The 24,755-nt window shown below is 35.3% G+C and overlaps 1 protein-coding gene across 1 annotated transcript in view; it reads right to left on the bottom strand.

Annotated features, from left to right (window-relative positions):
* TOPAZ1 (testis and ovary specific TOPAZ 1) overlaps window positions 1–24,755 on the bottom strand; it is a gene marked incomplete at both ends in the record, with an annotated part of 120,396 nt that overhangs the window by 34,474 nt on the left and 61,167 nt on the right. The window contains 6 exon segments of the mRNA XM_080811833.1: window positions 1,287–1,387; window positions 2,095–2,269; window positions 3,317–3,383; window positions 15,290–15,405; window positions 16,470–16,562; window positions 16,761–16,912. Of these exon segments, the coding sequence (XP_080667959.1) occupies window positions 1,287–1,387; window positions 2,095–2,269; window positions 3,317–3,383; window positions 15,290–15,405; window positions 16,470–16,562; window positions 16,761–16,912 (704 nt within the window).

Here is a 24,755-nt window from a genome sequence, read left to right as displayed (position 1 = left end):
ATATTCATTCCAAATAAGATACTGAAAATTTTAAATTACAATACAAGCACAAAATCACCAGCCTCTTAAGAAATAATCACAATGAATAAAATTAAAATACACTCTAAAATTTCAACAAAATCAATCTTTGTCAAAAATACTGTGTTATGGGGCGCCTGGGTGGCTCAGTGGGTTAAAGCCTCTGCCTTCGGCTCAGGTCATGATCCCGGGATCCTGGGATGGAGTCCCGCATCGGGCTCTCTGCTCAGCAGGGAGCCTGCTTCCTCCTCCTTCTCTCTCTGCCTGCCTCTCTGCCTACTTGTGATCTCTGTCAAATAAATAAATAATAAAAATCTCAAAAAAAATTAAAAAAAAATACTGTTTATGTAGTCCTCAATGTCCCAAGCATTAAATATCTAAGAAATTAATGCTATTATGAAACTTAAGCTAGACTATGAGACTAGGGACAAGCTATATTCTGCCCATTGCAGGCCTACCACACAGTGAATGCTAACCTTTTGAAGACCTTAAAGACTGGAGACCTTATGTACAAGGATTCTGTTGTTGTTGTTGTTAATTTTAAAAAATCAACGAATCTGTATGTGTATGAGTGACCATGTACTTATATGTTATTGAACATATTTCTTTATGAAATAACCTTATTAAGAAGAAAGAAGCAACAAAAGATACATTATAATAGCTGATTCAGTACTGACCACATTCTCAACTGCTTCATTCATTCCACAGAAATTCCTTTCTATTTTAGATTTTTCCTGTCCTCTACTTTATTTCACTTTGTTGAATCTACAACCACCTGTCACCTCAGAGAAATCTAAAGAATGGTAGTTCAGTATGGTCCAGAATAACTAGACCACTTCTAAGGTAAGCTAAACCTCAAAGGTAGATATCAAGATATATGGTCTAAGTGTTCCAGGAGGTGATTTTTAAGGAGTTCTGTTAATTGTGAGTTCCCTGGGTTCATCTAAAAAAAGGTGTCTGGAACTTATGCAAAATTATAATGTTATAAATCCTTAAGAGGAAGCAAAACTCTGTATTGAAAGTTGCTTCAAATAAATATGATACTTAGCATACTTCTGATAATTCTTCAGGGTAGCCGGTCTCATGCTACTGCCTCTCCATATTTGCCTAATATACTATCTAATAATTCACTTACTAGTCTGGGACTCATTTTGCCACTTAGAACAATTATTAGGAAATTTCTAATTTGCAGAGTTAACTATATTGTTAAAAAATTTTTTTAATTAACACACTCTGTACCAACCCCAAACAAAAATTTAATGACATACCTTGGACCACTGCAACAGCTTGTGATAGTAGTACATAGCACTGATTCCGATTCTTCCCAGCAAAGTTTTATCTACTTCACTATTTTGTGGATCTTTGCTAACTGAAACACAAAGTAGGCATATCAAAAAAAAGTGAAAAGGTCATTTAAAATGGCAGCAAAGACTAACTGATATGAAATTATTGACACTAGAACAAAGACCAGGTGTTGGTAAACCACAGCCTACAGGACAAATCTGGCCTGTGGCCTGTTTTTGTATAGCTTGTGAGCTAAGAATGGTTCCCCTATTTATAAAGAGTTGCTTGAAAGGAAAAGAAAACTGTGTGGTTGTGTGATCACATCTGATAGCGTGAATCCTAAAATATTTACTACTGGCCCTTTGCAGAAAAGGTTTGCTGACCTCTGATTAAAAATACAGCAGTGAAGAGCTCATACCAAAAAAAAAAAAAAAAAAAGTCTCAGAAACATATGAATTTTGTTGACTTATACTAGTGAAGGTAGTAACGACTTTAATGATTCAAAAATTCAAGTGCTCCAGTATAATTTGCCAGCAATAGTTTTACCAATCTGAATGAAAAGACAGATAAGAACATGAAACATGAGGTGTTAAAACAATTCTTGACCTTTTATCATTATAATCTAACTTGATAATAAAAAGATGAAAGATTTATAAAGAGAAGGAAAAGTATCTGAAATCTGCAATATCAACTTATCCCCAACATGGAAAACAGTAAGAGCTTTACATTCCTGTTAAAACACTGCACCATCCTAATACACACAATACTTAAACCCAAAGAGTGACATTTTACCTGTTTCAGCAAATTCACAAAATGGAACACCTGGTCTCTCTTCTTTACAGTCTTTTGTTAATGTTTCAGCAATACAAGCACAAAATCTCTGGAAATCTGCAAAGTTTTCACAGCCCATTTTTATGTTAATGTATAAATTTCCCAGTTTGGTCCAGTCACCTTTTTCTTTAAAATGCTATCAGAATTATTAGAAACAAAACAAGAAAAAAGAAAGAAAGAAAGCTGTCATTTATAAAAATGTATTATGGAATAGGCACATGTAGGCATTAGGTATACAGAAATTAATAACACAATCTCTGTAGATCTCAAAAACTTACTGACAGTGTTACACCACCAATAACTTGCTATTGTGCAATTTGGATTTTGACAATAGCATAGTCTCTGTAAGTTCCAGATGGCAATGTACATCTCTTTTAATAACCTTTTCATAATGTACTTAATGATGTCACCCTAAAACCTGAACTAGACAGTGGAGATAAGTTTTATGGAAAACAGATGATTAGCTATATAGTTTGAGCTGTCTCTGTAGAAATACATTATTTTACTACTTTTAGAGATTGCATTTTGCTATTATTTGGCCCCATTAATAATTTGGGGCCCAAATATCATTTTGGGCACTACATTTTTTGTATGAAAGGGACTACAAAGTAAATTTCAGTAAACTTACCATCTTCTCATTATTTTCTATTATAAACAAAGAAAATACTTTTCCACACCAACAAAAGATTATTTCAAGGATACAAATACTAATTAAGACTAAACCAACAATTCCTAGATGAGTATAAAAATGATCTTAAACTAAACAGTAAAATCATCTTGAAAGTTCTCTATTTCTTATACTCCGAATGCCTGGAGAGGGCACACTGACCTTGGCTTTCCACTATCATTTCACATACTGCAGCCATCCGTGGATTATGGTAAGAAAGCCAACTGTCTTGTGCACCAAGTCTGTCCGGCAACAAGAATTAAAGGCTAATAAGCCTTAGATTATTATACCTTAATATGTTAATTTTGAAACTGAACAATTATTTTTAGAATAGTCCATAACTCTAGAAATTGTTTGCATTTCAAAGTGTTAAAAAAATATTAGACTTCCTTCCCTTGAGAATTTTCTCTGTATAACAAGAGGGTTTAAAAAAACTTTTCCCTCTATTCGAAGTTTCTTTGTTATTACTGGTTTTCAGAGATCCCAGCAATTTATTTAAAAAAATAAGTGTCATACCTCTATTTCATTCAAGGCTGAATCTAAATCACATTTCCAGTTCTTTTTAAATTGCCTCATCCGCAACCTTTAACAATAGAAAAGGGTTAATTATGTTTATCCTCCAAAAGTCACTACTGCCCCTAATTCACTTGTTCTATAGTTTATATCTAAGAGACTAGAAAAGAAGGAATGTAGTAAAAATTCTTAAGAGCTAAAGAAAATAGCAAATGCATAGATATCTACTTCACACTATTTCTCCCCAAACCATAGGCAACAAGAAGGGAAAAGCAAGTTCCACATGAAACCGTACTTTCAGCCTGTAAGGTAACTTTAAGACAGAGAATGCCAAAGCTTCAAAATGATTATGGATAAAAAGAGAAAAAAATCATTAAAGCCAGTACTTGATCTTTCCTACTCCCACTCTACCCTTGCTGACCCAACAAGGATTTGTGATAAGCAGAAATAGACCAAAATAAAAACAATGCAAAAAAACCTGTGGAAAACTGAACAGGAAGGACTTAACATTGATTAAAAATATACTACCACAATGACTAAGTCCACATTAAGTTTGAAAATGCTAAAAAAAAAAAAATCTGAGTAGATTAGAACACAAACCACATAGAATGAACTTAAAAGTCTGTGATTTAAAGAACACAATCTATAAAATGCATAGCTTCTGGGAAAGGAAAAAAAAAGACAAAAATTAAAGAAGTAGCATCCTTTGGCAACTGAAAACAGAAATAAAAGAGAAAGGAGAAAGAAGATTGTACCATTAAACTAAGAGTACTATATAGCTGCCAACTCTGGGGTCAATTTGGATAATTAGTCCCAATGCTCAATAAATGACTCCAGAGCATTAAAAAGGAAGGACAACTTTCTAATTCCTTTCATGGATCAAATATAAATAACACTGATACTTAAACTAGATAAAGGCAGAACAAAGAAAAGTGTAAAACAATATTACTTATAATGATGTTGCAAAAGCTAGATAAAATATTAACAAGCAAATCAGTTTTTCAAATTGAAGAGTTAGGGAATGATGGTTCTGATGGTTGCACAACAATGTGAATGTGTTTAATACCACTGAACTGAACACTTAAAAATGGTTAAGATAGTAAGTTTTATATTAAGTGTATTTTACCACAAAATTTAAAAAATACAAACAGAATCCAAGACCACCTTAAGAAAATGACACACCATGACAAAGTGGTATTTACTTCACAAACATAAGGTAATTTCAATATTTAAAAATCCATCAGTATTATATACCATTTTAATAAATCTAACAGAAAAAATCATGATTTCCATAAATATTAAAAAAGCAGTGATAACATTAATTCACTTACAAATATAGGAACTGAGAGATATTTCCTTAAAGTGATTAAATATATATACTGTAGTCCTAAAGACATGACTGTATTTAATGAGAAAATTCTAGAGATATTTCCATTAAGATCAGGAACAATGAAAGGATGTCCACTATATCCATTATTATTCAATACTATACTAGAGTATGAGCCAAGGCAATTAGATAAGGCAAATTACTTATAGGCATAACAATGGAAAAGAAGTAGTAAAACAATCTCTATTCACAAATGATATGATAGTATACCTGGAAATGCCCACAGATTCAAAGATGAAATTAGCTCAAACAATAAAGACTTTAGAGCAAATTAACAGAATATAAAATTCACAAAATGTCCTTTATATATACAAAAAATAAAGAAATGCAGCACATAATGATATAAAAAATCATTTATAATAGCAACAAAGATTAAATACTTATAAGAGGAAAATTCTAAAACACTCTTGAAAGACACATAAAGTATGAACAATAGAAAAAATTTCACGTTCTTTAATAGAATTCAATATTATAAAGATGTTAGTTCTTACTAAGTTTAATTCATAAATTTAATGTAATTCCAATAAAAATACAAACAAGCTACTATATGAGGTTAGGAAGTTGATACTAAAGTTCATGTGCTAAAAACATACATGCAAGAAGAGCAAGAAAGACATGGAAAAGAAAAATTTTGCAGGGGATTATCCCAACAAAACGTTAAAGCATACTACTAAAGCCTCTATAATTAAAACACTGTGGAACTGGTACAGGGAAATACAAAGTCCAGACACAGACCCAAGCACATATGAAGTTTAGTATATGGTAAAGGTAGCATCTCAAATCATTCAAATTTAACAAATGGTTCTGGGAAAGCTGGACAAAAACTGGGAAAGAATTAGATCTCTTACACCACACATAAGAATAAACTTCATATAGATTATGAACCTAACTACAAAAATGAAGCCATACAAGTAAAAGAAAACATGTGTGAATTCCTCCAAAACTTTGGTGCAGGGAAATTATGACTCAAGATCCAGATGCAATAAAAAATAACTATGACTCAAAACTGAGGCAATAAAAAAAGACTGATAATATAGGTTGAATAAAAATAAAAGTTTTTGCATGGCAAAAGCCACCATAAACAAATTCAAAAGACAACAGACAAACTGGAAAAAATTTTGTAATATATAGTACAAAGGTCTAATACAATATATTAAGAACTCTTGACACTTAAGGAACAAAGAACCGGAATCATAACAATAAGAAGTATAAAAATGGCCCTCAAATATATGAAAAGAAAATGTTCAAACTCATTTATAATAAAAGAAAAGCAAATTAGAACATATGAACACCATTTGTTACCTAACAGATTACAGAAGATTAAAAAGTATGACAACACACTATGTTACCAAAGCTGTGCTGAACAGTCTCTTATGTTTCTGGTTTTATATATATATATACATATATCTGTGTTTATATATGCACTATACCACATAGATGTGCATATATGTATATGCATACATACATGCACATATACCAAAATGCATATACAAACACACATACACATGTGCCATATATACAAACATAACATATATATATATATACATACCATACATAAAAATTGGTTTAGCCCTCTTGGAGGGAAATTTGACAGTATCTGTGTACTTACCTTTAAAAAAATTATTTTGAAATAAACTATAGACTCACAGGAATTTTCAAAATAGTACACAGTCCTGGTAGCCTTCATCCAGCTTCTTCCAATGATGATTTCTTATATAATTGTAGAAAAACATAAAAACTAGGAAACTGACATTGTTACAATACTGTTAATTAGACTACAGATATTACTCAGTTTTCACCATTTTTTACATGCATTCATCTGTGTGTGTGTTTAGTTCTGTGCAATTTTACATGTATAGATTTATGTAACTGTCACCACAATACAGATATAGAACTGTTCCATCACCAAAAAGTACTTCCTCATACCATCCCTTTATACTTAACCCCCTAGTCCTGTCCCTAGGTATACCCTGTCAACCAGTAAATGGTTCTCTGTATCTATAGCTCTGTCATTTTAAGAATGTTATATAAATGAAACCATGTAGCATGTGGCCTTTGAAATCAGTTTTTTAATTCAACACAATGAGGTCAATACATTTCATGTTTCGATAGTTTGTTGATTTTTACTGCTAAGTAGTTTCCTTGGTATGGATATACCACAATTGTCTGTTCATTCACCTGTTGAAGAACATCCGTATTTCCCCCCAGTTTTTGGCTACTACAAGTAAAGCTGCTACGAACATTTGTACACATTTTTAAGTGAGTACAAGTTTTCATTTAATTAGGATAAATGCCAAGTAGTTCAATAACTGTACTCGATTTTTATATGTTTGGTTTTTAAAGAAACTGCTGAACTATTTTCCAGAACAGCTATACAATTTTACATTCCCACCAATAACATATGAGCCACTTTTTCCACATCCTTGCTAGCATTGGTATTGATAATTTATTCTCCAGTTACATGAGGCATGTTGACAAATAAAAACTGTACATATTTAAGATATATAACGTGTTTTACTAGAGGTATACATTGTGAAATAATGATCAATATTGAGATAATTAATGTATCTATCGTGTGTGTGTGTGTGTGTGTGTGTACACAGAACACAAGATCCACTTTCAGCAAATTTCAGGTACACAATACCTTATTATTAACTATAGTCATCATGCTGTAAAATAGGTCTCCAGAACTTAATTTTATAACTGCAAGTCTGTACCCTTTTGGCTAACATCTCCTCATTTGCCCCATTTTCCATCTCCTGGTAACAACCACTATTCTAATTTGTTGCTGAGTTAGACTTTTTTAGATTCCATATCTAAGTAAGATCATGCAGATTTGCCTTTCTCCGTCTGCCTTATTTCATTTAGCATAATATACTCCAGGTTAATCCATGTTGTCACAGATGGTAGGGTAACCTTCTTTTTAAAGACTGAATAATATATATTCCATTGTATATATACACCACATCCTATTTTGTTCTTGTTACTCAAGATTGCTTTAGCCATTCAGGTTATGTTGTAGTTTCATATGCATTTTGAAATTGTTTTTTCTATTTCTGTAAAAAAAAATGTTAATAGAACTTTGATAGGAATTGAATTAAATCTATAGTTAGTTTGGGTAGCATGGACATTTTCATAATATTAATTCTTCCAATCCATGAACACAGAATATCCTTCCATTTATTTTTTATTTCTTTTACCAATGTTTTATGGTTTTCGATATACAGATCTTTTATCTCCTCAGTAAATTTATTTCTTAAGTATTTATTTTTTGATGTTATTGTAAATGAGATTTTCTTGATTTCTTTTTTTAATACTTCATTGTTAGTATATAGAGATGCAACTTGATCTTTTTTATTTTAATTTCATTTTAAGCATTTATTTAAATTCCAGTTAATACACACTGTAATATTAGTTCCAGGTGTACAATTTAGTGATTCAACACTTCCACAAACACCTGGTGCTCATCACAACAAATGATCCTTGATCCCTATCACCTATTTAACTCATCCCCTCATCTACCTCCGCTCTAGTAGCCATCAGTTTGTTCTCTATAGTTAAGAGTCTGTTTCCTAGTTTCTCTCTCTCCTTTTTTCCTCATTTGTTTTGTTTCTTAATGCTCATTTGTTTTGTTTCTTAAATTCTGTATGAATGAAATCATATGGTATTTGTCTTTCTCTGATGGACCTATTTCGCTTAGTATAATACACTCTAGCTCCAATCACATTGTTGCAAATGGTGAGATTTCATTCTTTTGATGCCTGAGTAATATTCCATTATATATATATAACATGTATGTAAATATATATAATATATATACACACCACATCTTCATTCATTCATCAGTCAATGGACATTTTGTACTCTTTCCATAATTTGGCTGTTATTGATAATGCTGCTTTAAACATCAGGGTTCATGTATCCTTTTGAAATAGTATTTTTTGTATCCTTGTTTGTACCTAATAGGGCTATTGCTGGATTCTAGGGCAGTTCTATTTTTAACTTTTTGGGGAAACTACAAACTGTTTTTCAGAGTGGCTACACCAGTTTGCATTCCCACAAACAGTGCAAGAGGGTTCCCCTTTCTCTGCATCCTGCCCAACACTTATTGTTTCTTGTATTGTTAACTTTAGCCATTCTCACAGGTGTGAGGTAGTATTTCATTGTAATTTTGATTTGCATTTCCTGGATGGTAAGTGATGTTGAGCATTTTTTTATGTATCTGTTGGCCATTTGTATGTCTTTTGGAAAAAATGTCTATTCATGTCTTCTGCCCATTTCTTGCCTGGATTATTTATTTAGGGGGTCTTAAGTTTGATAAGTTCTTTATAGATTTTAGATTCTAACCCTTTATCAGACGTTATTTGCAAATATCTTCTCCCATTCCATAGGCTGCTTTTTAGTTTTGTTGACTGTTTCCTTCACTGTACAGAAGCTTTTTATCTTAATGAAGTCCCAATAGTTCATGTTTGCTTTTGTTTCCCTTGCCTCAGGAGACGTATCTAGTAAGAAGTTGCTATGACCAATGTCAAAGAGGTTACTGCACGTATTTGCCTCTAAGATTTTAATGCTTTCCTGTCTCACTTTTGTTTTATTTTATCTTATTTTATTTATTTGAGAGAGAGAGAGAGAGCACAAGCAGAGGGAGAGAGAGAAGCAGACTCCCTGCTGTGGAGGGAGCCCAACAGAGGGGTTCAATCCCAGAACCCTGAGCTCATGACCTGAGCCGAAGGCAGGCACTTAACAGACCGAGCCAACCAGGCATCCCTCCTGTCTCACATTTAGATATTTCATCCTTTTTTTTTTTTTTAACCAAGATCCCAATTCTGCCTTTTTAATTTTTTTTATTGTTATTTTATTTTGTTATTTATTTTATGTTATGTATTTATCCAATTCCATTCTTTTGCATGTTGCTGTCCAATCTTCCCAACACATTGATTTTATACCCTGTGAGTATAATGAACATGGGTATGAGTTCTAGCCATTTTTTGATGGTCTTCTGGGTTTTCTACATACAGCATCATGTCATCTGCAAACGGTGAAAGTTTGACTTCTTCCTTGCCAATTTGGATGCCATTTATTTCTTTTTGTTTTCTGATTGCTGTGACTAGGACTTCCAATACTATGTTAAATAACAAGGGTGAGAGTGGACATCCCTGTCTTTTTCCTGACAGTAGAGGAGTAGCTCTGTTTTTCCCCACTGAGGATATTAGGTGTGGGTATTTTTGTGTCTAGCCTTTATTATATTGAGGTACATACCTTGTAACCCTACTTTATGGAAGGTTTTCTTTAATCACAAATGGATATTGTATTTTGTCCAATGTTTTTTCAAGATGCAACTGATTTTTTGTATGTCAATATTGTATCCTACAACTTTATTAAAAATACTTCACTTATTAGTTCTAACAGAGGTTTTGGTGGAGTCTTTAAGGTTTTCTTGTATGTAGGATCATGTTATTTGCAGAGACTATTTTAATTCTTGCTTTCTAATTTGAATGTCTCTTATTTCTTGCCTATATGCTCTGGCTAAGACTTCTGGCATTATGCTCAATAGAAGTGGTGACAGTATGCATCATTTCCTTGTTCCTGACCTCAGAGAAAAATATTTCAGCTTTTTTACTGTTAAGTATGATGTCAGCTATGGGCTTGTCATAGATGGCCATTACTAGAGTGAGGTACATTCTTTCTATACCTAATGTGTTGAGAGTTTTTATCACAAAAGGGTGTTAAATTCTGGCAAATGCTTAATCTGCATCTGTTGAATCATTTGATATCTACCCTCCATTCTGTTAATGTACTAAATCATATTTACTGATTTGCACATGTTGAACCATTACTGTATCCCAGTGATAAATCCCAGTTTATCTTGGTATATCATGTGTAGTTGAATTTGGTTTACTAATATTTTGTTGAGAATTTTTTATCTATGTTTATCAAGAGTATCATCTTATGATTTTTCAGTTTTTGTAGTATCCTTGTCTGACTTTAGTATCAGAGTAATGCTGGACTTATAAAGGAGTCTGGGAATGTGCCCTCACATTCAACTTTTTAGAAGGGTTTGAGAAGGATTTGTATTAATTCTTCCTTAACTGTTTGGTAAAATTCAGCAGTAAAGCCACCTACTCCTGGGCTTTTCTTTACAGGGAGTTGCTTTTTTGTTTGTTTTACTAATACAATCTCCGTACTCAAAACTGGTCTGTTCAATTTTTCCATTTCTTTATGATTCAAACTTGGTAGGTTATATATTTCTAGGAATTTATTCAATTCTTCTAGATTGTCCAATTATTTGGTGTGTAATTGTAGAGCCTTTGTATTTCTGTGCTATCAGTTGTAATGATGCCTCTTTCATTTCAATTTATGTGAGTCTGCTCTCTTTTTTCCTCAGTGTAGCTAAAGGTTTGTCAATTTTATCTTTTTAAAAACCGACCAACCAGTTTTGTTTTCTCTCCTATTGTTTTTTTAGTCTCTAATCATTTCTCCTCTGATCTTTATTCCTTCCTTCTATTAACCTGACTCAGTTTGTTCTTTTTCCAGTTCCTTGAGGTGTACATACAGTTAGGTTTGAGATCCCCTTTTTGTCTTAATGTAGGCATTTATCACTATCAATGCCCCTCTTAGAACTGCTTTTGCTATAATCCCATAGATTGTGGTATGTTGTGTTTCCATTTTCATTTGTCCAAGATTTTTTTTTACTTCGCTTTTGATTTCTTCTTTGACTCACTGGTTGTTCAGGAGTATGTTGAACGGTCTGAGTGTGCTTGAGAAGAAATATATGCTGCTTCTATTGGTTGGAATAATTTTATATATGTATATTAGGTCCATTTAGTCTAAAGTGCCGTTCAAGTCACATGTTTCTTTACTGATTTTCTGCTGGATGACATATTCATTGTTGAAAGTGGGTATTAATCCCCTACTTTTATTACACTGGTTTCTATTTCTCCCATTAGATCTATTAAGATTTGCTTTCTGTGTTGGGCTGCTCTGATACTGGGTACACATATATATTTATATTTGTGATATCCTCTTGACCTGACTCCTTTATCACAATATAATGACCATGTCTCTTGTTACTTAAAGTGTAGTTTTTCTGATAAAAGTATAGCCTGCCTCTTTTGGCTTCCATTTGCATGGAATAGCTTTTTCCATCCCTTCACTTTCAGCATAAATGTGTCTTTATAGTTGAAGTAAGTCTCTTGAAGGCAGTCTTGCTTTTTAATCCATCCAGACACTCTTCTAATTAGAGAATTTAATCTAGTCACATTAAAGTAATATTGATACGCAAGGACTCAGTACTGGTATTCTGTTAAATTGTTTTCTATTTTTGTAGTTCCTTTGTTCCTTTCTTGCTATCTCCTTTGGTAATTTGATTTTATAGAGACTCCAACTAAAGTTACAGATTTGTCTATTTTATCTGTTCAGTTCTATCAGTTTTGCTTCATATATTTTGAAGCTCTGTTGTCTGCTGCATACACATTTAAGACTGCTAAGTCTCCTTAGTTGTTGCAAATGCTGGGACAGGGTAAACAGAAGATGAAACTTAAAACAACTCCATGGCTCCAAAAAATTAGAAAATGGTAGGGGCGCCTGGGTGGCTCAGTGGATTGGGCCTCTGCCTTCAGCTCAGGTCATGATCCCAGAGTCCTGGGATCGAGTCCCGCATCGGGCTCTCTGCTCAGCAGGGGGCCTGCTTCCCTCTCTCTCTCTCTCTGTCTGCCTCTCTGCCTACTTGTGATCTCTCTCTGTCAAACAAATAAATAAAATCTTAAAAAAAAATTAGAAAATGGTAGAAAAATGAATAGTAATGAGGAAAGGATATAGGAACCACCCTGAAGGACTTCCAAAGGTCAAATCTAGAAGAATTTGACCAAGAAAAAAAAAATAATAATAGTATTAGATTATATATAACCCATAAGATAAAATAAATACCCATGAGTTCATACTGATATAAATGAATAAATAAATAAATGGAGAAGGGAAAGCTCTTCTTTACTCAAAATTCCAATTAATAAATGTAGAAGAAATAGGGAAAATACGGGAATTACCATTGGGCAAATACCACAGTAGTAACCTGTAGGGAAGATCCCCTGATGAATACTAAAATTAATGTATAAAGGTTTGAGGAGAAACAAGATAATGTACAATGTTAAAGTCTTTCGCCCAAAATATTAGTTACAAAGGGACAAACAGTAACTTTACAGTGTAGAAAACTGGCAGATAACATTTTTAACTAAGTTATCAAGGTTAACATAATCAGTAATATGTTGGCCCTATATACCTCCAGTTAGGATGCACTGAGATGTGCAGTTAATTGGATTTTATGGCTACTGATTTCTTGGTTTTGATAACTGCACTCTTACTATGCAGGATGTTAACATGAAAGGAAGCTAGATGAACGATGCATGGGAAGTCTCTATACTAATTTTTGCAACATTCTGTAAATCTAAAATTATTTCAAAATAAAAAAATTTTAAAGTCATTAAATGTATATTAAATATCCTAGATTATAAACACACCTAAATTCTCACTGATATCCTGAATATGCTGGAATTCTTTATGAATGTGAAAGCCTTTCTAATGAACTATAAACTACCTAATTAAAAACTACAATCCAAATCAAAGTATAAGTGTTCATTAAAACTCATTTCCCTAGCACAGAAAAGGGTAATTATTTCAAAGGGTGTCAGGAAAATTCGAACATAAAATGATAAATACTAAACTTTTTTTCCTTTTGCATTGAGGCCAGGTCCACATCCCTAACCGCAACCCATACCCCTTAACTACCCACAGTTATTATCCTAGTCTGTCCTTCATCAAATAGGCCACTGATGTTAATTCCTCTTAAAAATACTAGATAATTCTTTTGAAGTGGGAGAACAGGAAGGAGCAGAGTGTATATGTATACAATTTTCAGAATTAGGGGTTGTAAAATAAGCTACAAAAATATTTGTGTGATCATGTCAATTTGAAAATTAGAAAACTAAGTCTGGTTTGTTCTGGAGTCAAGAGATCCTTTTCCCAATCATTGCCTGAAAGGTGGAGTTGTGTATCTGTACTGGATACAAGGTAGTGCTGCTCCTGTTGCATCTAGAAATGCACACTTCCCTTGTGCCAGATGCTTCTCAGTCTGATAGAGACAAACATCTGCTAGCCATCTGAGCTCTCTGTCATAGGTGTCACTGTCCAAAATGCCATATGGATCAGGAGAATAATGACTTAATGTTTGGAAGAAAATATCAATGTACTTCCGTTATTATAAATTGATTATATCTCAGAAATCTGTGCTAGACAAATTGTATTTTTCTCACAAAAACTTATTTCTTAGGTAGTCCCAAAAATCTATTTAACCTAAATAGTATTATAATTTTTATAGACAACCTAAATATTAATTACCATTAGTTAAAGAAATGAAAAAACACACAGAACTTGAAAAAGTCAAATATATCTTCAATACTGGTGCTTCAAAGGAAACAGCATCACTTAGCAGAATCACTGCAATTCCCTAGCTGTGTACCATGACATCCAGGGCACTAAAGCAAATTCAGAGGCGTTCCACAGGTTATTTTAAATTTTCAAAGCACCTTCTGTCAGATACCATCAAATTGTTACTATCTACTTGTTTGGATCTAACTGTTTAACAAATAAGACCATTAATGTTCTTCTTTCAGCCTATGGACACTACGAACCAAGAAGTCTGAAAACCTCTCTATTAGAGAAGATAATGAGAAATGAAATGACAACAGTTGCAGAAGCTGTATGAAGGAGCTTTCTAGGCATTCTCAAGGACTTCGCTGGTTGATATTATTTGTACTTTATCAAATATGATTTTATTAAAAAGTCACGGTTCCTTTAAATACTTAAAATTAGTAACACTATGTATGTAACAGTTTAATTAAAATTTCTGTAAAAGTCATGGTTTTCCTTTTTCTCAATATAGGTATATTATGATACTATTCATAATTACCATAGGTTTCCAAATAAAAAGGCCTTGGGAAGCCCATAAGCCATATAGAGAAAGTGAACAAGTGAGAGAAAGAATGAAGAAGAAGCATTAAGGTATTTTATTTTCATGTTTAGCTAACATGAAAAGAAACGAAAGAAAGAAAAGAATTAAGGTAATTTATACACATAAAAGAGAGTGCATTAAGTATAATTAAGTTAGTTCTGAAACAGAGGATAAGAGATTCCTTTTACACTTGATGTGCCAGGCACTGAGATGACTCAAGTACTGAGAAAGATTTGGTGAGGTTGACCAGAAAGGCTGTCTAGAGGCAGCCCAACTAATGACAATGTGACTAGGACATAGTCAAGAGATGGGAGAAAGGCTTATGGTGGGCCACTATCAAGATGTTTCGAATATGAATAGTGATAAATAAGTGCTTTGCTTTCAACCTTTGTAAGTCCCTAAAAATATACATATATATTGTATATGTATACATCATATATATGTAATGATATATATATGATGATATACATATATATCATATATATATACACACACATACAGACACATACATCATATATATATATATATATATATATATATATATATATATATATGAGGTAACCTTAATTATAATGACTTTTCTTACCTGGATTTCATTTCCAGAACTGCAGTTATTTCTTGTTGGGAAGCCTGTAGCTGGTATAAGAGCTTGACAATATAGTTAAAGTGTTCTGCATCAAATACCATCCCAGCTTCAACAAACTACAGAGGAAAAAAAAAAGGAGTCATTCCTATACAAATATGAGAACTTGAAAATCAGTAATGTAGCAACTAGGAGAATGGTAGAAAAAAAAAAAATGAAACAAGGAGTCAAGTGGAATTAAAATTCACTTAAAAAACCCAAAGCATATTTTCTTCCAATATTTGAGAACCACAGTAAGACACCCTACTTCAAGAATTTAAAGTGAACATGAAAATAATGTTTGAATTCAAAACCTGAATATTCTGTTTTCCAAGTTGTCTCAATGAATTTATCACCCATACCTCCTGTTTGATACTCATTTTGTCTTTAGCTTACTAGCACTTGTGTTTATATTTCATCCCAGATTGTAAACTTCCTGAGAAGTATCAAAATGAGATCACCACTACTAGTGGTGATCAGTAATTTCTAGTTCAAAAAATTTCTAGGCAGGTAATTCTGTCAAGTTTTGTAATGTGCACCTGGAGGTACTCACTGAAATATTTGTATATTCTGGTTCTAATGCTGCTCCTCAAAGAAAATGGGAAGTTTTCTTGATATTAGCCTATTCTGAAATGGATGGCTGGGCAATGCTAAATACCAGTAAGTACCTAAAAGCACAAATTTTAATATATCTTCAAAAAGCCATAAAAATTCTTTTATCTTTTTGTTTAGTGCCAAATATAAAATCAATTCCTAGAACCTCCATGTTTCTCCCTATATACTTTCTTTGTTTTGGTCATGGTTTTCTATTTATATACTGATCTTTGTATTTATTTTTGTTAATAAATGGACTCATAACTTTTGGATAAAAAGAGTTTTCTTTAATCATCTTTAAGGTGTAGCTATGACCTCATAAATCAGAAAGAAGTCACCTGGAGTGCTTGGAATGATTTATCTAAGGGGAAGGCCTATCAGTCATTGGAATATGCTTATAAATCCCATTTCAAGAGAAAAAAAATTTCTGAAAATAGGATTCTTTGGCATCAAGAATGTGAGTAAGAGGTAGTTTAAGAGTATAAGTGGAAATAATTATTTCTTAAGTTATTCACTATCAGAGAATAAAACAGATTAAAGTAAAGCATACCTTGCAAAATATATCAATTAAAGCAGGTACAGCATTCCTTAATTTCATAGTTGCCACGTGTTCAAATATTTTTAGTAATATTTTCAGAGCAGGCTGGATAAAACAAAAAATTTACACTCATTTTAATGTCTTCTACCTTAAGTTTCTCAAATTCATTTATGCTGAAATATACAAGTGTTCTCTAGGAAGTATGCAATAAACACAGAATTAACTGTTAAATTATACAAATAAGAAATATAACAGAGAAATCCACTTATAATATTAAAAAGAATATATTTTCAGTTTACTTACCAGCATTTTAACCATTATGCTGAGGTTCACTACCTGAAATACTTCTTTCAATAAACAATGTTTGAGTAAAGAATTTAGAAGGTCATTTAGCACTTGTAAATCAAAGTGTATACCCGGCGGAAATTTTCGGTAGTAATCCATAAATGTGTTTACTAAAAGTAAAAACATGTAAAAGTCACTTGCTGATTTTAAGATATTTATCTTTCTTAAATGAGACAAATTTTCTATATTTAAAGGTTAAGCAGTATAAATTCGTCTTCTTGAAAGGTATATTTCCATATCAGCAACATTTGATGAAAGTAAAGCAAAAGTTAACAATAACATTTGAAATCAACCAAGGACAGCAGGCACTAGACAGAGAGCTAACTCATGTGCTAACTACAAGAAAAAGGCCCAAGTTTCCTCATACAACATGGTCTCAATAGGCACTCTGAGGGAACCATACTCTCAGGGGTTCTTCAGGCCCAACTTGGTCAAGGATGAGAAGCTGTATAATTTAGGGTTGGTTGTAGGCTATTCTCACACACACCTCTTCTTATTTTAACCCCACCAAGATGTTGATCCTAGGGATGTTTTTTATCCCAATCTATGACTGTGAACATTCTACTACAAAGTACACGGACTAATTTACTTTGAGAAAGTAATTTCTTAATGTCAGTTCAATTCCTTAATATATTTTCTATGTAACACTTAAACCACTTCTAATTTTCCCCATTAATTTTAGTAAAATTATTTTAACTTTAAGGGATCAATCAGTGATTATTTTCCCCATTCCAAAATTTTGCAGGTCAAAATTTCTACACCTTATCTGAAATTGCCTTAATAAAAATTACTTTGGGTTTTATTTTTGTGTAATTATTCCTGCCCAAAATACTTATTACTATCTGGATTACTATTACTATCTGGATTACATGGTGCTGCTTGGGAATCAAGAGCTAGTGATAAAGTTCAATAGTATAATAAGAAAAATTAGAGACCTACAAAAAGATGACTGAGGACTGGGGGAGCCTACTTCAACTGGTCCCCTGAACTGAGCTGGATCTCTACCAGACCATTCTGAACACCCACGAAATCAGCCCGAATTGTAAGAAGATATATCTGGCTTTCTACAAACAGAGTATCTCCAGGGGTAGGTCTCTAGGTATGAAGCAGGGAGCTGTGATTCTTTGGGCAGATATCTGAAGATAAACAAAAGGGGGTGGGAGCCTCCAGGATCCTGCACCACTGGCGTGCAAAAGCACTCAGGCTGGGAACTGGGTACAGACTCACAGACCAATAGCCATGGGGAAAGGACCTTAAGGCAACCTCTCAGACAGAAACCTGGAGCTGTGGGGGCACACAGGCAAATCAGGGATGGCTTGCGATTTTGGAAGCACACAGGGCAGAGACATACCCAGACCAGTAAGCAAGGGCTGGGAGTGCTGCTGTGGGGTGCACAACCCAGGACACTGCAGCGTTTAGCAGCACAAACAGAAAAGGAGACAGTTTGGCCAGGAGGGCTCCTTGAAGAGCAGACTGCGATCTTGCTCTTCTGAGACAGAGGTTTGGATATGGTCACTTCTGCTCTCTCAGAAGAGACAAAGAAAACTGCCAGGGAAAACCTCCAGAGAATAAAAGCCCCCCAAAACAGTTTTCACTGAGCCCCTCCCTGCCACAGGGGACAGGGCAACTCTGCCCAAATAGGGTTTTCTGAGTAACAGCAGGCCCCTTCCCCAGAAGACAGGGCGGAAGAACAAGAGGCCGACAACCCTAAGGTCTCTATAAAACGGGTATATCTTGCTTGGGTTGTGGTCAATAATTTGGACTCTGTATATTCCCTCAACCACCTCTCAACAGAATGACTAGGAGGAGGAACCCCCAAAAAGGGAAAGATTCAGAGACTGTGGCCTCTGCCACAGAACTAATGGATATGTATATAACCAAGATGTCAGAAATTGACTTCAGAGTAGCAAATATAAAGATGATATCTAGGCTTAAGAAAAATATTAACGACAATGTAGAATCTTTAAGGGCAGAAATGAGATCCAATCAGGCTAAATGTAAAAATACAGTGAAAGAAATGCAGTCTAAGCTGGATACTCTGACGGACAGGGTAAACGAGGCAGAAGAATCAACTAGTGAGACAGAGGATAACATGACAGAAAAGAAGAAAATCAAGGTGACATAGGAAAATCAAACTAAAATCCAAGGAATCAAACAAAGAGATTAGTGACTCAATGAAATGTTCCAATATCAGAATTATTGTTAATCCTGAGGGGGTGCAGATAGAGAGAGGTCTAGAAGATATATTTGAGCAAATCGTAGATGAAAATTTCCCTAATCTGGGGAAGGAAATAAACATTCATGTCCAAGAGGCAGAAAGGACCCCTGCAAAAAATCAATGAGAACAGACCAATGCCATGACATGTAATAGTACAATTTGAAAATCTTAGATCCAAGGAAACAATCTTGAAAGCAATAAGGGGGAAGAGATTTCTTATGTACAGAGGAAGGAACATCAGAATAATGTCAGACCTGTCCACAGAGACCTGGTAAGCCAGAAAGGGCTGGCAAGATGTATTCAGGGTACTAAATGAGAAGAAAATACAGCTAAAGATACTTTATCCAGCAAGGCTATCATTCAGAATGGATGGAGAGACAAGGAGTTTCCAAGACCAGCAGAAACTGAAAGAATGTGTGACCACAAGGCCAGCCCTGCAAGAAATATTAAGGGGGGCTTCTATAAAAGAAGAAAGAACCCAAGAATGATATAGATCAGAAATTTACAGAGACACTCTGTAGAATCAAGTACTTCACAGGAACATGATGACAATAAAATCATAACTTTCAATAATCACTCTCAAAATGAATGGCCTATAGGCTCCCATGAAAAGGCTCAGGGTTGCAGATTGGATAAAAAGACATGATCCACCCATATGCTGTCTACAAGAGATGCATTTTTAACCTAAACATATATCCACACTCAAAGTGAAAGGATGGAGAATCATTTTTCATGCCAACAGACCTCAAAAGAAAGCTGGAATAGCAATTCTCGTATCAGACAAATTACATTTTAAGCTAAAGGCTGCAGTTAGAGATACAGAAGGACACTATATCATGCTAAAAGAGTCTGTCCAACAAGAGAATCTAACAACTGTAAATATTTATGCCCCCAACATGGGAGCAGACAACTACATATGCCAACTATTAACTAAAATAAAGAGAAATACGGATAATAATACAGTAATAGTAGGAGACCTCAACACTCCACTCTCAGCAATAGATCATCTAAGCAAAAGATTGATCAAGAAATAAAATCTTTGGAGGGAGGGGCAAGATGGTGGAGGAGTAGGAGACCCTATTTCAACCGGTCCCCTGAAGTGAGCTATATATCTACCAGAGCACTCTGAACACCCATGAAAACACCCTGAGATGTAAGATATACTCTTCTGGATCTCTACAGGAGCAGAGAATCATTAGTGGAGAGGTACAGAGGAGTTGGAAGTGCATAGACTGATATCAGAGGATACAAAGAAGGGGGAGGGAGTCACCAGAACCAACCCAATGCAAAGTAATACACCAATGAGAAAGTGCCCTGCGCTTGGTGACCAGCATTAGCTTGGAGATCAGTGGCTGCAAGATGGAAAGGGATTAATAACAGCACTCAAACAGAACAAAGGGACTTAAGGGACAACTGATGGGACTGGGCAGTGGCAGGCATGGACCTAAGCCCACCATCCCAAGACGGCTACAGCCAGCACCCATCCGCACAGAGGAGAACATGGCATGGGCTCCACTTGGCAGTCCCTGGGTCTGCGGCCACCACAGCTGCCTCCGCTGCCATGGGAGCTGAGCGTACCCGGCGTGGCCGTGGGCTCCAATCAGTGATCCCAGGAATGGCAGCCACCAGCACCAAGCTCACCCCGACCAATATCACTCTCAGTTTTGGTGGCACGGGGGTACTAGACAAGCGGGTGCCTCGAGCGACCACTGAGATGGGGGCTGCGGTATACACTGCTGTGGGAGGTTGCAGTGTTCAACAGAGTTTGCAGAGGCGGGGTCGATGTGATCTGGACCATTCAAAGAGGTGCAGACTGTGGCTCCTCTCTGAGGCAGAAATCTGGGTGCAGAGAGTTTCTTTGCTCTGACCCTTTGAAAAGGAACAAAAAATCGCCAAAGAACAAAACCTCCAGAGAACAAAACCCTGAAAAACTGGTTTCCACCAAGCCCAGTCCCTTGGTAGGGGGCAGGGCAACACGACTCAAACAGGACTGACTGAGAAACAATGCAGCAGGCCCCGCCTCCAGAAGACAAGCAGAAAGAACAAAAGGACAATAACCATAGAGTGCCCATAAAACTGTAAAACCCCAACATCAGGGGAAAACAGTATATTAAGCTCCTGGTATTGCACCACAGCCTGTTTATTTTGTAGTTATAACTTTTTTTTCCTTTAAATTCATTCTCATAATTCTTGTTCTTATTTTTTTTTTACCTACTTACCATTTTAACTAGATGTTTAATACAACATATTACTTAGTAACTTTTTTTTTAAGATTTTATTTATTTATTTGACAGAGAGAGATCACAAGTAGGCAGAGAGGCAGGCAGAGAGGAGGGGGGGGGAAGCGGGCTCCCTGCTGAGCAGAGAGCCTGATGTGGGGCTCAATCCCAGGACCCTGAGATCATGACCTGAGCCAAAGGCAGAGGCTTAACCCACTGAGCCACCCAGGCGCCCCTACTTAGTAACTTTTTAACTTGAACTTTTTTGAAACATATACCTTCTTTTAAAAATATATATATACATAGATATAAGCTTCAAGTTAGTCCTTTATCCCTACTCAATACTACCCCTATATATATACACCAGTTTTAATTTCCCTGTACCTCTGGAAAGTTGAGTCCTTTAAAAAGATATCAAGATACACCCAGGAAGAACGGAAATACCCTTCATCACCCACATTGAGGGATTATAACCACATTCCCGTCTTATTCTTTTGTCAGTGTTTCTGTGTGTTTTTCCTTTTGTACTTTATGAATCTTATTCTTGGGGTTCATTTTGGCTGGGTTTTTCTCTTTTTTTTTTCTTTTTCTTTTGTTGGTCATTTTCTCTGTTCATTTTTGTTTTTGCACTTTATAAATCTTACTCTCGGGGCTCATTTAAGCTCTTTTTTTTCCCTCTCTCTTTTTTCTTTCTTTTTGGTGGTGACTCCAATTACACCAAAACTTTCCAGGGTGCACCTTGCCTGGATTGTGGTTGATATTTTCAGCTATACATCCCCTCACCACCTCTCACCAGAATGACTAGGAGAAGGAACATGCAACAGAGGAAAAATTCAGACTGTGACCTCTGCCACAGAATTATTGGATATGGACATAAACAATATGTCAGAAATAGAATGCAGGGTAACAGTTATCCAGACAATGGCTAGGTTGGAGAAGACCATTAGTGGCAACCTAGAATCTCTAAGGGCAGAAGTGAGCACTGATCTGACAGAACTTAAAAATGCTATCAATGAGATCCAATCTAATCCAAATACTCTAACAGCTAGGGTAAATGAGACAGAAGATCAAATTAGTGATCTAAAAGACAAACTGACAGAGAGAAGGATCAGGAGGAGGCCTGGAACAAACAGCTTAGAAGCCATGAAAACAAAATTAGAGAAATAAATGATGCCATGAAAGGTTTTAACGTCAGAATTATTGGGATCCCTGAGGGGGTGGAAAGAGAGAGAGGACTAGAAGATCTAGTTGAACAAATCCTAGATGAGAACTGCCCTAATCTGCGGAATGGAACAAGTAGTCATGTCCTAGAGGCAGAGAGGACACCTCCCAAGATCAGTGAGGGTAGAAAGACCTCCAGATGTGGAATTGTGAAATTCTCAACTCCTAAATTCAGACAAAATGTCTTAAGGGCAGCTAAGGGGAAGAGATTCCTTATGTAAAGAGGGAGGAACATCAGAATAACATCAGATGTCTCCACAGAAACCTGGCATGCCAGGAAGGGCTAGGGTACTGAATAGGGTACTGTTCAGGGCACTGAATGAGAAGAACATGCAGCCAAGAATACTTTACCTGGCAAGGCTTACATTCAGAATTGGTGGAGAGATAAAGAACTTCCAAGATCAGCAAAGATTAAAAGATTTTTGACCACCAAACCAGCACTACAAGAAATATTAAGGGGGGGTTCTATAAAAGAAGAAAGAACCCAAGAGTGATATAGAACAGAAATTTACAGACAATCTATAGGAACAAGGACTTCACAGGCAACATGATGACAATAAAAAGTATCTTTCAATAATCACTCTCAATGTGAACGGCCTAAATGCTCCCATAAAATGGCACCGGGTAGCAGACTGGCTAAAAAGACAGGACACATCCATATGCTGTCTACAAGAGATGAATTTTGAAACTAAAGATACATCCAGACTGAAAGTGAAGGGATGGAGAACCATCTTTCATGTCAACAGGACTCAAAAGAAAGGTGGGGTAGCAATTCTTATGAGACAAATTAGATTTTAAGCTAAAGACTTTAGTCAAGAGATACAGAAGGACACTACATCATGCTTAAAGGATCTATCCAACAAGAAGATCTAACAATTACAAATATTTATGCCCTCAGCATGGGAACAACCAACTACAGAAGCCAACTGTTAATCAAAATAAAAAGACATATTGATAAGAATACGTTAATTATAGGGGATCTTAACACACCACTCTCAGCAACAGACAGATCATCTAAGCAGAAAATCAAAAAAGAAACAAGAGCTTTAAATGACACATTGGACCGGATGGGCCTCACAGGTATAAACAGAACATTCTACTCTAAAATAACAGAAAATTAACTTTTCTCAAGGACACATGGATCTTTCTCCAGAAGAGACCACATACTGAGTCACAAATCAGGGATCAACTGATACCAAAAGACTGAGATTATTCCCTGCATATTATCAGACCACAATGTTTTTAAACTGGAACTTAATCACAAGAAAAAGTCTGGAAGGAATTCAAACACTTGGAAGCTAAAGACCACCCTGCTTAAGAATGTTTGGATCAACCAGGAACTCAAGGAAGAACTTAAACAATTCATGGAAACCAATGAGAATGAAGATACTTCGGTCTAAAACCTATGGGATATGGCAAAGGTGGTCCTAAGGGGGAAATACATAGCCATCCAAGCCTCACTCAAAAAAAAAGAAAAATCCCGAATACACAAACTCTCTTTACACCTTAAAGAACTGGAGAATCAACAAGTTAAGCCAACCCCATGCACAAGCAGGGAAATAATCAAGATTAGAGCAGAGATCAATGAATTAGAAATGCGAGATACAGTAGAACACATCAACAAAACCAGAAGCTGATTCTTTGAAAGAATTAATAAGATCAATAAACCACTGGCCAGACTTATTCAAAAGAAAAGAGAAAGGACCCAAATTAATAAAATTATGAATGAAAGGGGAGAGATCAAGACTAACACCAAGGAAATAGAAACAATCATCAGAAATTATCATCAACAGCTATATGCCAATAAGATAAGCAACCTAGAAGAAATGGATTTATTCCTGGAAACCTATAAACTTCCAAGGCTGGAACAGGAAGAAATTGACAACCTGAATAGACCAATATCTAGTAACGAGATTAAAGCAGTGATCAAAAATCTCCCAAGAAACAAGAGTCCAAGACCTGATGGATTCCCTGGGGAATTCTACCAAACATTCAAAGAAGAAATACCTATTCTCCTGAAGCTGTTTCAAAAAACAGAAACAGAAGGAAAACTTTCAGACTCTTTCTATGAGGTCAGCATTACCTTGATCCCCAAACCAAGCAAAGACCCCATAAAAAGGAGAATTTCAGACCAATATCCCTGATGAATATGGATGCTAAGATTCTGAACAAGATCCTAGCTATTAAGATCCAACAGTACTATAAAAAGATTATCCCCGGGGCACCTGGGTGGCTCAGTGGGTTAAGCCTCTGCCTTCGGCTCAGGTCGTGATCCCAGGGTCCTGGGATCGAGCC

Source organism: Martes martes (genome assembly GCF_963455335.1).
Source record: "Martes martes genome assembly, chromosome: 1".
In the NCBI taxonomy this organism is placed as follows: Eukaryota; Metazoa; Chordata; class Mammalia; order Carnivora; family Mustelidae; genus Martes; species Martes martes.
The sequence above is the reverse complement of the archived record's forward strand: the minus strand, read 5'-3'. Positions and strand labels throughout refer to the sequence as shown.